Genomic DNA, 15,368 nt, shown 5'->3' with positions numbered 1-15,368 from the left:
TGGAGGACAAACTGCTGACACGGTCCATGTTTGGGGTTTGGGGGGACCTTTAGTATAAAGCACTGGTCATAATAAGAATAAATTAAATATCTGATCCTGATCAGGACATAACATCCAATTCCAACTGATTCTGCAACTACGTGATTGGACCCAAGTTCTGATCATGTGATCGGATCAGGACATCCCCAGTACCCAGGCAGTTGTAGTCTGGTGTTTGATATTGAACATGAGGGAGCAAGACAACAATGTAAGAGTGTGCAACAGTGAACCCAGTGAGTGTAATGAAAGTTTATCATAGAAATGTCAAGACGAGCAGCACCGCTTTTGGACAAGTTGATACTAAATGTGAATCTTGACTTTTGCTTTGTGGCTCTCAGACTAGAATATTCATTTAATTACTAATTCAGTGAGGTGGGGACAGTCCCATGGCGGGACAGTCCCATGGCGGGACAGTCCCATGGCGGACAGTCCCATGGCGGACAGTCCCATGGTGGGACAGCCTCATGCTCCATGAAGCAGAAACGCGAGTCAGTCCGTGTTGAGTTTTGGATAGGCCTTCATGTTCTTGACATGTTCTGTGTGTTCTCCATGATGTTTGTTCTCAGATGTCTGTCAGGACGTCAGCAGCAGGACAGTCAAATGATGACCCTCAGGGAGCGAGGGGCGGCTAGAATTTACAACCCCCCCCCTCCTCTAAATCAGTGGTCAGATGATCAACAGACAGCTTTTTTCTTCATGGTCTCATGTTCTTGCTGTGGAGAATCTGCCAACCCACCCTGATAAATGTGCTGTAAGACGCCTCTGTGTGAGATGTCATGTTGAATTATTTTGGAATGATCTTTTTTTCTCCTCCCCCCCTCAGTTTAGTCCGTGGAGCTTTTCTGTCTTTACTGAGCGACTTCCTGTCCTGCCCCATCAGTCTTCTCAGTATCTTTGTCCTCTGCATCTGCTGAGCTCCTCTTCATCATCTTCCTCGCTGCTCCGTACTTCTCTGCCATGTGGTTCCTGCTGTTTGCTGTGTGCAGCTGTGTTCTGCTCTTCCTGCTCTTCATCTTCCTCCTGACCACTGGAAAGCGCCACAAAGTCTTCAGTGAGAAGTGTCTGAGGCCCCCCGAACCCCTGGTCCTCGACATCAGAGAGAGGGACGCCCGGCTGAAGAAGGGTAAAGAAAGGCAAAGTGTTTTGATGTTCAGTGTGTGTCAGGGATGGGCATCATACGTGATCACACCATCCGTGTTACGGAATAAGCTGTTGCACGGACACGTCTGTGGGTGAGGAGGAGGAGGAGGTGGAGTGTTTCTTCCAGCAGTCACAGCTCCAGGATAAAAATGAGACGCTGCAGGAAAAATGGATTCTGTCAAATATTTTATATTTTTTGGCAAAACTGGAATCCATTTTAAAAGCTGCCAAAAATGTTTTTAGTTAATTATTTAGTTGAGAGTTTTACTTTGAGCTCCACCCCCTCCAGGCCTCTTTCAGCAGTTCTGCACCAAAGCACAGCCAGATGTTGTGAGAATCATCTCACTCTTTGTTGTTGCAGAGCTCAGCGACAAACACAACTCATTTCCCTAAATATACATTTCTGTTCTGGAAATCCTTCCATGTTTCTGTAAACTGTAAGCTAGTGGGAGACAGTGTAATCAAAGGGATGATGGGAAATGGGGTCAGGCTTACTCCCCCCACAACTCAGAGGTGAATGACCTCCTGCTGCTCTGCAGAAACTAGAAAAAACACAGGTTTTAGATTTTGTCACCATCATGAAGAGCGCCGGGAACACTTTGGAGACGGATCACGAGGCTCTAAGACAGCGTCGCAAATGAGGAGCTCTTTATTTTTAGACTTTCATCCGACATAATGCGTAGCTTTTATACTTAAAAATATGTTGTCGTAGAAACCAGACAACGTTGAGTGTTGAAAGAGATTTCACAGTTTTCCGGAGGCTTTACAGTAACAGTCATCGATGACTTTGTGTCCTACGGCGTTGACCCAACGGCCCCTCCCTTCATCTTCTGATCTGTTTTCAAAGCCTTCCCAGTCGTTTTCAGACATGATGATGTCGTTTTAGCCCAAATGTAAAATCCGGTGTGGTTTTCTGGAACATAGTTTCTGCAGAGCGGCAGGAGTAGAGTGGCGGAGGAGACGTGGGCGGGGCTGTTGGCGTGGAAAAAACCTGGAGTGGAGCACTGAGACTCAGCCCCGCCCACTTCAGTTTTTACGTCACATCTGAGATCTTTTTTTTCTTCTGCTGATTCACAGTGATTTGAGTACAGAAACCCTCAGAAATGCCGTTTTATTCCTAATTTTCTTTATAAGTATGTCCTCCATTGTGAGAAAAATGCTACAGGAAGACGTTAAAAACACCATTTTCATTAGAGTGGGACTTGAAATAATGGGACAGGCTGGAGTGATGCTTTTGACACGTATGTCCTGATGCCCTCTTCCACACACGGGTTTGGACAAATGTAACTCTGTGATTGGAACAGACAAGGAATGCCCAGAAGTTTCTGGGCATTCAACTGCTCACATTCAGCTGGTGCTTTCAACAGAAAATGCATTTATGAAGAGATGAAAATCAAAGGTTCTGTGGAGACCGGATCATGGAGCAAACGTCCACCCCTAACCCTCCAAAGACGTCCAAGCGTCTTCTCCCTGACCAAAGCTCAGCACTCGCCTGTTTGTCTGCAGGCTTTCGCTTGGACAGGGTTCCCGTGGCGCTGGATGCGGTGGTCATTGGCAGTGGCATTGGAGGTTTGACCACAGCGGCGCTTCTGTCTAAAGCTGGGAAAAGGGTTCTGGTTCTGGAGCAGCATGACACAGCAGGAGGCTGCACACACACTTTCCAGAAGAAAGGCTTTGAGTTTGATGTGGGTAAGTGTGGCTCAGAGGAAAACCATCAACCATCCAGCAGGAATCTCTGGGTGGCTCAGAGTTTCCAAACTACTGCGTTACTCATAGACTACACTATATCTCAAAGTGGTAGAATACCAGCCCAACAGCCCACTCGTGGATGGATGTAGAACAGTCATTATGTGAAGAGATTAAACTCAGATTTTCCATTTATTAGCAGTTCCGTTAAGCGTTATGTTTGCTCTAAATGTTTTCATATCACAGCATGGTGGCACTCCTTTAAACGACTAATTCTGACTCCCATTAAGAACAATCCTGACATCCTGATAGAGGAAAGATGGTGAAGTTCTCCAGCTGGCAGGCTGATTGTGCTGCACATACTAAACATGTACCGTGATTCATTCTCTCTTTTGAAAATGTGAAGAAAAAATACGGAACAAGTGCCAAGAACCTCTTTAAAGCTCTTTTTAGCACAAACGCCACACATCCATCACAGTGATGCACGCTTCCACACACGCAGAGCCCTTTGGAGGGGGCGTTTAGGGGATCGGGTGTCGCTGTTGGAGGACAGAGACCTCCGTTTTGCCCCCACTCCACCGATTTTAACTTCCCCCCCTTAGCATATGAACACACACCAGGAGGATGGGGGTCATGTTGGACCCTGTCTCCCGCCACGACCAGGGTTGGATGGGCCGGCGACTGGATGTTCGGGGGGGGTCCTGTACTCCATATCTGGCAGCTCACTTTCTGTGTGGTGGGGGAGTCCATAATGGCCCCCGTTTATGGAACAGGAAAAGGCTCAAGACCCATTTTTTAACCTCTCTGTTCCCTTTGGCCCTCAGCTGGGGGTCTGTGGGGGCGTGACCTCCCCCTCTGTTCCAGTGGTGGGGGTCTAGTACGATTGTGGGCGGTTGGTCCTAGGTATCCGTCTGTTGCCGGGGGGGTTTGACCCCCCCCCCCCGGTAATGCTGTATTCACTCTTTTCTTTGGTCTTTGCTGCTCTTTTTTCTTTCTTTTTGCAAATGCATTACCGCCAGTGATGTTGTCTTTTTCTCCTGCTTAGTCTTGGAAAAAGAGAACTTCACCAAGATGCTGATCAATATATAAGATGATTGACAGCCCAAGGCTCTGGTGCAATATGCCATGATTGGGGGGGCCATTTCATTGTTTTTGCAGTTTGGAGGGAATGGTGTTAGATTATAAAGTTTTTGTTTTAAATAACAAATGTGTCAGGAAGGACATCTGACACCAAATATGCAAACCAGACCAATGAAATCCATAGCGGGTTGGTCGAGGCCCGGGTTAAAAACGACCACCATCTGTGGGGTTCACCGCCGGTGCCGGTGGAAATTTGCCTGCTGTTGGTCGAAGACGGAGAGGAGGAAGACGCGTGTGTAAGAGAGAGGAGGAAGGTTGTGAGAGTTGGCTTAGCTATGGAGGTTAGAGACTTTGAATGTTGGAACTATGACAGGAAAAGGTAGAGTTGGTTGACATGATGCAGAGGAGGAAGGTGGACCTACTGTGTCCAGGAGACCCGGTGGAACGGTAGCAAGGCTAGAAGCTCAGGAGCTGGGCTTAAGTTGTTCTAAGAAGGAAAAACTCTGGTTGGACCTTGATTCAGTGATGATGAGCATCACTAGAAGTGAGTCAGTTGTCATTGGTGCACATTCACATGTTTATCATTTCTAAAGAAGCAGAGGGGAAAATGACTTACAGTTTACAGTATGAAGGGTTTAAGCTCAAAAGACCACATGGACGCTCTTCTAAGCCAACTTTATTACTTGCATAGAACATTTTGAAGTGACTGTTCACCAAACACTGGTTTTAGTAGTGATTGAGGAAAAGGCGTTCATTTTCTGTGGGTAAAAAATAAATTCAGCCAGCGATCGGACTATTCCTCAGGTCAGAGGGGGGAAACCATCATTAGATGGTTTCAGAACAATTATTTTCCAGCTAAAAGCTTGATCAAAACCATGAACACTCTGTTTTTTTGGATCTTCAGGTATCCATTACCTGGGCCAGCTCCATGAGAACAGTCTGCTGAAGGTTGCTTTGGACCAGATCACAGAGGGACAGCTACGCTTTGCAAAGCTGGAACAGCACTACGACACGGTCCTCCTGGGTCAGCAGGACCGACGCAGGTCTCTGTGTTTGCAGACTTTGACCCCCCTCTGTCATTTTATCCTGTGCCATGGTCATTTTGTCCAATCCCAGTAAAGTCCTGACAGACCTGTTTTCTACTGTCTTCTCTTTCTCAGGGAATACCACATCCACTCAGGGAAAACAGAGATGGCAGCGTGCCTCAAGAAGCAGTTCCCAGAAGAAGAGGAGGCCATTGATGAGTTCATGAGGCTGATGAAGGTAGAAAAGCTGCACTGATGGTTCACAATAATCCAGGGCTGAAAAAGAGCTGGAGAAACCTGAAATGAACTAAAAAGAAAAGAAAAAAAGGTTTTATTTCAAAGATTATGTACAATTATTCAAACAATCATTTAAAAGTGAAATGGATAAATGAGGATGATAAAGAGAATAATAACTTAAAAGCTAAAACAAAGTGTTTGATTTCTGATGAAAGTAAACAAGATAAAACAGAAGCAGCTGCATCTTCAGCCGACCGTACCTGTGCGGTTCAAATGAAAGACCAAAACTTTTCCTAAACTAAAGCTGGAGAACTCAGAAGAGGAACTGAAACGTTTTAGGGTGGTCCTAATGGGGCAGAGACCCTTTTTGAATTATTTAAAATGAATCCATAATCATGAATTATTTATTTATTATTGTCATTAATGAGCAACCAAATAACATTTAGAGCATCAGCAATTATCCTAGCTGTTTCCAAGACAGGGAAAAACTCCCATTTACCAAATAAATACCCAATGAATAAATAACCCAAGTGCAAATTAAACACACAAACACACAAACAAACAAACAAATAAATAAATAAATAAGGCTCCTTTACTCTTGTTGAAGGTGGAGCTTAGAACATTGGCCGTAACCTGAAAAAACCACGGCTTCCATCCAAACAGAGCTGCTTCTACAGTGTTGATCAGACCCTTCTCCATGCAGCAGCTGCTGTGTTGCTGCTTCAGGCCCATCAACACACCTGACAGAGGAAGCCAAACCCTTTTCACCAACCAGTGCTGTACTGAGCTGAAGTTTGATTCCAAAAACCTCCAGGATTTATGAAGCAAGAAGCTAAACTGCGTTTATTTACACCATGTTGTTTGAGGAGAAGCCAAAACAGCCATAATGCATGAGGGCAGACACCAGAAAGTTTTGAGAAACACAGTTAACCTATGAAAGGAAAGTGTGTCCTCCAAAAGAAACTCGAATGTCCAACAATAGACAGGCCCGACATAAAATAAGACCGCTGACCCAGCCATGCTGTCAGCTCCCTGCCATGGCAGCTAACCCAAATGTAACTCACACAAAAGACGGAAGAAAGCCTCAAAGTTCAGCTAACCAAGGCCAAGGCCCAGACTAGAACAACAAAAACCCAGCAGAGGACAAAGGAAGTGAGAAACCCCAATGCCAGAGAAGGCATGAACCAAAGCACCTAACAATAGGTCTACACCTGCCAGGTGAACAGTGGGACAGAGAGGGGAAGGGAAGGAACGCACCAGCAAGAGACAAGCATGTAAAGAGTTGAGAAAAGTGGACTGAAGCTTTGTTCTTGCTGCAGCTGGCCTCCCGGAGAACTCCTCTCATTGCTGTCTTGAAGATGATACCCTCCTGGCTGGTAAAGCTTCTGATCTGGACTGGTCTTTTGAACCGAATATCTTCAGTGTTCTGCCTTGCAACAACCAACCATGCAGCCATGATGTCGCGCCTCACACAGAACAAGGACTTGCAGGCTTTGTCTGCCTACCTGTTTTATGGTCCTGAACATCTCATACACAGACGGATGAGGTGCGTACTGAGCATGCTCCTCACCGTCCCGTGTCACCTCTCTCCCTTGTAGGAGTCCCTCCCAAAGAGTCCAGCTTCCTCATCAATGCACTTCTTCTTCATCACTACAAACGCGGCGCCTTCTATCCAGTGGGAGGGGCCAGTGAATTTGCTTTCCACATCATTCCTGTGATTCAGCAAGCAGGTGGAGAAGTTCTGGTCAGAGCAAAGGTGCAGAGCATCCTCATCAACAGTCAAGGGGAAGCCTGTGGTGAGTATTTCTCTGTCAAACACATTTGTCCACAAGATGGAAATTCATTATGAAAAAGGAAGTCAAAATCTCCTCAACAAAATAATGAAAGCAGTTAGAAACACAGTGTTGTGGAAAGACATTAACATGTAGAAATGTTGGGTATCTGTTTTGCAGATGTTGTTTATGTTGAAAACATGGAATTCATCTTTTAACAATATTCTTTTTTTTGACGGTATTGATGTTTTATAGACATGTTATTCATCTTTTGAAGATAAAGTAGTCATCATCCCTTTTTAGGTAGAAAAACAATGTATTGCATGTTTTGTGTAGCATAAGATTCAACACTAAATTCACTGAATATTCATTTGCAACTAACAGTAAATGCTAAAGTACTGCAGTGAATGGAAAAAACGTAAACATTTACCGTGTTAACGGTGCTTGCAGCCTTGCACCAAGAAGTGATGGGAGTTTTGATCACGAGTCATGATCCTGGATATTACTGGATTAGCCTTTGCCTATTTGCTGCTCGACACAGCGACCTGGGCGCGCAGGCGCTGTTGCTACGATTGAGTCACGTCAACAGAACTCTGCTGTTCCATTTTATGACAGGCAGGCTTCAACCACAAAATTCGGGCTAGCTCCCTCTCGATTGGATTATTTTCTTCCCATCATTTTTGCAGTTGCTGGCCAAACGTTGCGTCCACTTTTGTGATTCTTTGCAGACTTGTTTGGGTTTCGTCATTACTTCACTCAGCATGACGAGCAATACTGGATGCATAGTAATGGCACATGTGTGTCACATCCTGTCCTGTGACGCCAATCCAGTAATATATAGCAAAGGCGCTGATCTTTGAGATGAAAGGATGAAGGAAAGCAAAATGAATAACAGATTTGAGATGCAAACATTGACCTCATTCGTTGCATTTTTGTTCACCAAACCCTAACGACAGACAGAGAAGCCCGCAGAAGCATCATGTGACCAAACATGGTTTCACGGTGTGGAGGTATTCTAGGTGCAGTCATAAAACACCTCATAGATTTCCACTTTTATGGTCAACATGTTCACAGAATGGTGCAAGTTTGCCATTCTGGAATGCAAAGTGACACAACTGAAGCCCCCACTTCAGATAAGACTTTGTGACACCACAGATCAAAAACAAAATCCAGATTTACTTTTCAACAAAAGAGTAACAATCACTGAACATATAGAGCAGCATTGGACCACCTTTAATAAGTTTCTTCTTACAAAATGTTGGTAGCCTGGAACAGAGGAGTTCATCTGACTTTACAGCATGTGACAAACAAGACATTTACTGGGCTAGTTGTTTCAGTGATACATTAAAAGTCAAACTAAATGTTTGAGATCTTTTCAAAACACGTATTTACCAGTTCTAGTGTCTCCTGTTCGGTGGTACAAACGAGACAGCAGTTCCCAGAAGTGAGATAGCACACAGGGATGAGGTCCACATGCTGGTGTGTGTGTGTGTGTGTGGGGGGGGGGGGGGGGGGGGGGGGGGGGGGTGCAGACAACAACCTGGTCCTCAACGTCTCCAAGACCAAATAATTTATTATTGACTTCAGGAGGAAGAAGTCCAACCATTAGCCCATCTACATCAAGATTTATCTTAACTAATTAAATGTGCACCCTTCAGTTTTTATCAATATGGGCAGCCGTGGTGCAGCGGTAGGGCGGTCGACCCATGATGGTAAGATTGCAGGTTTGATTCCCGCCTTGCACACCCAGGTGTGGAAGTGTCCTTGGGCAAGACACTGAACCCCACCCTGCCTCTGGTGGGAGGTTGGCGCCAGTGTTCGGCGGCGGAGCCGCCATCAGTGTGTGAATGTGACTGTAAAGCGCTTTGGGCCTTGTAGGTGGAAGAGCGCTATATAATTATACGCCATTTACCAATATGTGTTTGTGTGCCAGGTGTAACAGTTCTGAGAGGCCAAGAAGAGACAGAGATCCGTGCCCCTGTTGTCATTTCTGATGCTGGAATTTTCAACACCTTCCAGAAATTTCTACCTCAGCAAATACAAGACAAACCAGGTGATGCTTCAAAGTAACCCACCGCATTGATTTTCTTGGTTAAAACGTTCCTCATTTTCTTCAATGTGTGTGTTTGTGTGTAGAGATCCGCTCACTTTTGGGGATGTTGCACCACGGCATGGGCTCCTTCTTGGTCTTTGTAGGTCTGGAGGGAACCAAAGAAGAGCTGAACATTGTATCTACTAACTTCTGGATGTACAAAGACAATGACCTGGACTCGCTGTGAGCTTGATCTGTTGTTTCAGACTTTTTGGTTTGGCATGTGCTGCTTCTGACAATCTATACATAACTGTCTTCATGAACAGAAGAGTCCCTTGAAAAGTTGTTGTTTTTCCAAATGTAGCTCATGTTTGTCTTTTGTGTATCTGTTCTTCTGACTTTGTGGGAAGAATGGAACAATACTTTTCGCTGAGCAAAGAAGAGGTCTTGGGAAACATCCCGATGATGTTCATTACCTTCCCATCTGCCAAAGACCCAATGTCCATCATCAAACAGCCAGGTAACTTGTCCGTAATAAACTACTGCAAGAGTAGTGTTCATGCACAGCAACTTTACAGCAGCAGACGGCTGAACAACAGGAAGTGCATGCAGTCTTTCTCCACCATTTTGACACCTCACCACTGAAAATACTTAGATGCAGAAAAATGGCTCTTTAACAGGTGACACCATTTTTTCAGATCCAGATTCTTGTTGTCTAAACTTCTGATATAATTACTTTAGCATAAATAGTATGTCTTTAATATAATCTATACTAAACCATTTGACCTCTCCTGTGTGGACATTGGTATTTTGTAGATTAGTCTGGTAAACTAAACCTTTTTGTCATAGCGTCTTTACACTGCTAGTAACCCTGGATTAGAAGTGTTTAGTGCTTTTCTGGTGGGAAAACACAGAATGCAGTGCCCAAGGGTTCTTCTAATTTTTTTTTGCAATTATTTCTCATGGACTTTTCCTGAGTTTGGGTTATTTATATCCTCCTGTTGTTTCAAAGTGACTATTGCCTAAAGATCCATCAGCTCGTGCTCTCTATTTTCCTTAAATGTGAAGCGGTAGAGTTCAGTGTCCCTCTTCTTACAGCTTTAAAGGGTTAAGTGAACCCCATACAATGATGGGGGACACCTCCCCAGTGTCATTTATTTTTAAAAATTCCTTAATGTTTTCCTTTATTTTAGACACTATTACAGGTCTATTGAGTTTATGCTAATTTATTTCCACATTGCATTTCTCTTTCCCAAAGCAAAGTCCAGAGATAGAACAGGTCCTGACCTTCTGTGTTTTTTGCGTTGGAGTGTTTTGGTTTGTAGCTGGCCGGGCAGCTGTGGTGCAGAGGTAGAGCCGTTGACCTCTGATTGGAAGATGGCAGGTTCAGTTCCTGTTCTGCCCACCCGTGTGTCAAAGTGTGGTGGTTATCGGTTGGCTCCAGTGTTCGGCAGCATGTGTTCATGGGTGAATGGGTCTGTAATAAAGTGCAGTATAGACGTGCCATTTACCATTTTAAGTGTTTATTCTGTCTTTTTTTCATTTCTGATTAAACCGTTTTTCCGTCTCTTCATCCTGCATCTGGTTCCTTAGAGATTTCCTCCTCACATCCACAGTAACTGAAGAGCTTCTTCTCCCTGTACAGGTAAGTCCTGCATGACCCTGCTAACCATGGCTCGATATGAGTGGTTTGAGGAATGGGAGGGGACGAAGCTTGGGAGGAGGGGCCAGGACTATTTGAACCTCAAAAGTGGTATGGCTGAGGAGCTGCTGGAGTGGGCGCTCAGCATTTTCCCTCAACTGCGGAACAAGGTACGTTTTTGTATTTGTGCATGAATATACTGTTGCACACACTCACTGACCACTTCCTTAGGCACACCTGTCCATCTGCTCGTTAATGCAAATTTCTAATCCGCCAATCACACAACAGCAGCTCAAGGCATGTAGACATAGTCCAGACCATCTGCTGCAGTTCAAACCAAGCAGCAGAATGAAGAAGAAAGGTGATTGAAGTGACTTTGAATGTGGTTGTTGGTGCCAAACAGCCTGGTCTGAGGATTTCAGAAACTGCTGATCTACTGGGATTTTCACCCACAACCATCTCTAGTGTTTACAGAGAATGGTCCTAAAAGAGAAAATATCCAGAGAGCAGCAGGTCTGTGGTCAGAAATCTCTTGTTGATGCCAGAGGTCAGACTGGTTCCAGCTGATAGAAAGACAACAGGAACTCAAAGAACCACTGGTTCCAACAAAGGTCTGCAGAAGAGCATCTCTGAAAGAACAACACGTCCAACCTGGAGGCAGATGGACTACAGCAGCAGAAGACCACACTGGGTCCCACTGCTGTGAGCCAAGAACAGGAAACTGAGGCTACAATTCACACAGACTCACCAAAACTGGACCATAGAAGATGGAAAAACATTGTCTGGTCTGATGAGTGTCCATTTCTGCTGCCACATTCAGATGGTAGGGTCAGAATTTGGCCTCAACAACATGAAAGCATGGATCCATCCTGCCTTGTATCAGTGGTTCAGGCTGGTGGTGGTGGTGTCATGGTGTGGGGGATGTTTTCTCAGTACCAGTTGAGCATGGTTCCAACCCCACAGCCTACCTGAGTATTGCTGCTGACCATGTCCATCCCTTTCTGACCACAGTGGACCATCTTCTGATGCTACTTCCAACAGGATAAGGCTCCATGTCATCAAGCTGGAATCATCTCAGGCTGATTCCTAGAACATGACAATGAGTTCTCTGGACTCAAACGGACTCCACAGTCACCAGAACCCAATAGAGAACCTTTGGGATGTGGTGGAACGGGAGACCAGCATCATGGATGTTCAGCAGATAAATCTGCTGCAACTGGGTGATGCTGTCATGTCAGCGTGGACCAAAGTCTCTGAGGAAGGTTTCCAGAACCGTGTTGAACCGATGACACCAAGGATTAAGGCGGTTCTGAAGGGAAAAGGGGGTCCAACCCGGTACTAGTAAAACCTAATGAAGTGGCCAATGAGTGTAAATGTGTTACTTTTTTGTCTTCTGTGCCAAAATGTTATATTTCTTATGGCTTTTGTTGTAAGAGAAAGAATTGTATGATTTTTTTTCATAAACAAAAAAATGAAAATGTCTTCTTTAAAAAGGGAGGAAGCTGCCTGATAAAGAAAAAACAGTTATTGATTTAAGAGGTGGTGAAATCCAGAAACTGGTATGGGTGTCCAGAAGGTGAAAGGTTTCCAAGTGGTTGATCCGGCTGGAAGTGGAAGAAGACGATGATGATGACTAGAATCAGAAAAAGGCCAGATCAAAGTCTGAACAAATGTGGGTTCAATACTAAAAAACAGCTGACAGACTGGCTGGTAAGGGTTGTCAGAAACGCTCTTCAGCATGGCCAGGGTGAAGAGAGACGGGTTCCAGGTGTTTCTGCCAAACCATGACAGAGAATCCGAACTTAATAATAATAATGGATTAGATTTATCTGCGCTTTTCCAGACGCTCAAAGTTCTTACATTGTGTCCATTATTCATTCACTCCTCATTCATACTTGGTGATGGTAGCTACTGTTGTAGCCACAGCTGCCCTGGGGCAGACTGACAGAGGCGTGGCTGCCAGTTGGCGCCTACGGCCCCTCTGACCATCACCAGGACATTCATGCACATTCACACACCAGTGGAGCCACACTGGAGGCAAGGAGGGTGGAGTGTCTTGCCCAAGGACACAACAACATTTTGGCTGGTGGGAGTGGGGATTGAACCGCTGACCATCGATCATTGGACGACCCGCTCAACCACCTGAGCCACTGCCGCCCTTGGCTTCACTTCAATTTAAACTGCAACTAACTTTGTTGTTTAGGTGGTGATGGTGGAGGCTGCCACCCCACTGACCAATGTTCATTATTTGGGAGCTCCAAGAGGGGAGATGTATGCCGCTGAGCACAACGTGGAGCGCTTCAACCCGGAAGCCATCGCTGCAACTCGAGCACAGACGCCCATCCATGGCCTCTACTTAACAGGTTACAATTTAACACTATACCAATACAATGTCAAACAGGTTTGTCGGTTCAGATGACAGGATTCAGACTCTGACAGGAGAGCAGGGACATCTCATAAAAGATGTCAAACTAAATTTGTAGTCAAGAATCTACGGCTGCAGATTGTCTCTTCATGGTATTTTTCTATTTTAAGGATTGTTTGTGGTGGTGTGTGTGCACGTGTGTGTGTGTGCGTGCGTGTGTCTGTGCAGGTCAGGACGTGTTCTGTAATGGCATGGCAGGAGCCGTGCACGGTGGGCTGCTGTGTGCCTCGGCCGTTCTCAATCAGATCCTCTACATTGATCTTCTGCGTCTGAAAATGCGGCTGAAACACCGGCAGTAGGAGGGGCGGGGCTGTTAACGGACCACAGTCGCCGCCGCTCCTCAGACGCCTGACGTCACACTTCAACAAAGCTCTTAGCCCCTGTTCGGCCAGCTCGTCTCCAGTTCACCTGCAGCCTCATACGCTGGTCCCTGCCCCCCCCCCCCACATCACATAAACCTGTTCATCATTGTGCTTCTTTCTGGCAGTGGGGGCTGTCTTTTCTTCACCTACACTCTGCCCCCAGGTGAACCAAGGGCAGGTGTATGTTTTTTTCCCACCATCATCTCTTTCCTTCCTCATTACACCCCCCACCCCCCACGAGAAACAACTGGTGCTGGCGACGTTAGCTGCCTTAGAACAACTTCCCTTTCTCTGATGAATAAAGTATAAATCATCTGTTGATCATGTCGTGTATTTCGTTCTGAGAATCACTGATTTGATTTTTGAAGTCCTGATCACCGAAGGAACAAACGGATGTCTGTTGGTAGAGATTCCTTAACAGACTATTTAGAAACATTAACAAGCATTACTAATGTGTTTATGAGTTGTTTGTTAGCATTGATAATAGCAATAGCATTAATAAATAAAAATAACAACTGTCTTTGTTAAAAGTGTGAGTGTTTTGCAGCAGCTAAAGTGTCACCTGTCTTCATTTTCACAAAGCTCATTCATAAAATGCTCAGAAGTGATGAACGAATATTAATTCTCTTTGTAAATAGTGTTTTACAGCGATTCGTCTAAAGTGTGGGATTTTTTGCCACAAACAACCAGATGGAGCTTGAATTGTTTTATAAAATTAAAAGTAAGAAAAGTTACAAAACCTTTTGGAACATTCGGATACACAAAGTCACAATCAACTTTTCAAGAACTTTTGTCAACCAACAAAAACCCAGCAAAGCCTGAATTTATTTTCAATTATCAAAAATGTTTCAGTGATGTTTTTGTATTCGAGTGGATTATTATTTATGCTGAGATAGTTACACTGACTGTAGCACATCCAACTGACATCATTTCAGGTTTGATGTAAAGTTGCGACAGCAGGCATCTGATGAAATGACACACCTGTTCTCATCTCCAGCATGAAGACTTTATTTATGCAACAGTTATCTCCAGTATTTCATCTCTAATGATTGACAAAACTAATAAACCACTACAAGAGCTAAAAAAACACATTACAAACACAAAACTCAGTGTCAATGCAGAAAGTGTGCACAGTTTCAGTCTGTTTGTGACATGCAGATACTGTTTTTGTGTAGGTGCTAATGAGTGTTGCACCCCCCACATCTGAGTCGGACTCTTTCATTGTGAAACTCTTCGGTGTTGACGCTCCTCACCCCCTCCGGTCAGTGTCCCTCAGCAGCTGTGAGGACTTCCTGTGCAGGAATGACGTTGGCGGTACCTCAGCGGTTCTTCCTCTCAAACTGCTGTTCAGCTGATAGGAGGAGCTGCTGGTTGGCCTCCTGCAGCTGCAGACCTGTTTCTTGGACGTACTGGAATCCTCATCATGTATGTCAAAATTATTGGCTGTATATGAAAACTTTAGGGGTGTGGACTTCAAACAAGCTCACTCCTGATTGGCAACAGTAGTTGCCATAGAAACATTGAGTCTGACTGACTCGGACCAATCGCTGTTTACTTACGTTGTCTGGCTCCAACATGGAGAATTCTGTATCGGAGAAAAAAGGGGACTAAATTGGCTTTGTCACTACCCAAATATTATGTCACTTCCTCTTTGTGACCGACATTGGAACAGTTACGCAATTTCATTTACATTTTGCTGGAGCTGAGTTTATTCTGAAAGAGTGTCTGCAAATCTTTGTATCCAGGTGTCTTACAGAATACTAAATCCCCCGTAAGAGTGATTATAAGTCAGACACTTTATGGAACAGTCACATCAAAGCTGCAGTTTGTCCCAAACGCTTCTCTGTGACACAAAGGTTAATTGGTCAGAAATAAATGTTCCTCTCTGGAAAACCCAGCTGAGACAGCAAACAGAAAATAGTCAAAAC

General features: G+C 44.8%; 1 protein-coding gene across 1 annotated transcript; it reads left to right on the top strand.

Annotated features, from left to right (window-relative positions):
* The first annotated feature begins 851 nt into the window (after nt 1–851).
* Nucleotides 852–13,761, top strand: LOC101173846 (all-trans-retinol 13,14-reductase-like). Its single transcript, XM_004086419.4, has 12 exons — nt 852–1,162; nt 2,686–2,868; nt 4,850–4,988; nt 5,106–5,208; nt 6,527–6,722; nt 6,806–7,003; nt 8,913–9,032; nt 9,116–9,254; nt 9,422–9,531; nt 10,657–10,823; nt 12,857–13,016; nt 13,247–13,761. The coding sequence occupies exons 1-12, from the start codon at nt 997–999 to the stop codon at nt 13,375–13,377; spliced, it is 1,812 nt and encodes a 603-aa protein (XP_004086467.1). The 5' UTR covers nt 852–996; the 3' UTR covers nt 13,378–13,761.
* The last annotated feature ends 1,607 nt before the right edge of the window (nt 13,762–15,368 follow it).

Source organism: Oryzias latipes, chromosome 8, assembly GCF_053564925.1.
Source record: "Oryzias latipes strain Hd-rR chromosome 8, Olatipes_Hd-rR_3.1".
Lineage (NCBI taxonomy): Eukaryota > Metazoa > Chordata > Actinopteri > Beloniformes > Adrianichthyidae > Oryzias > Oryzias latipes.
This window is presented reverse-complemented; position numbering and strand designations above follow the sequence as displayed.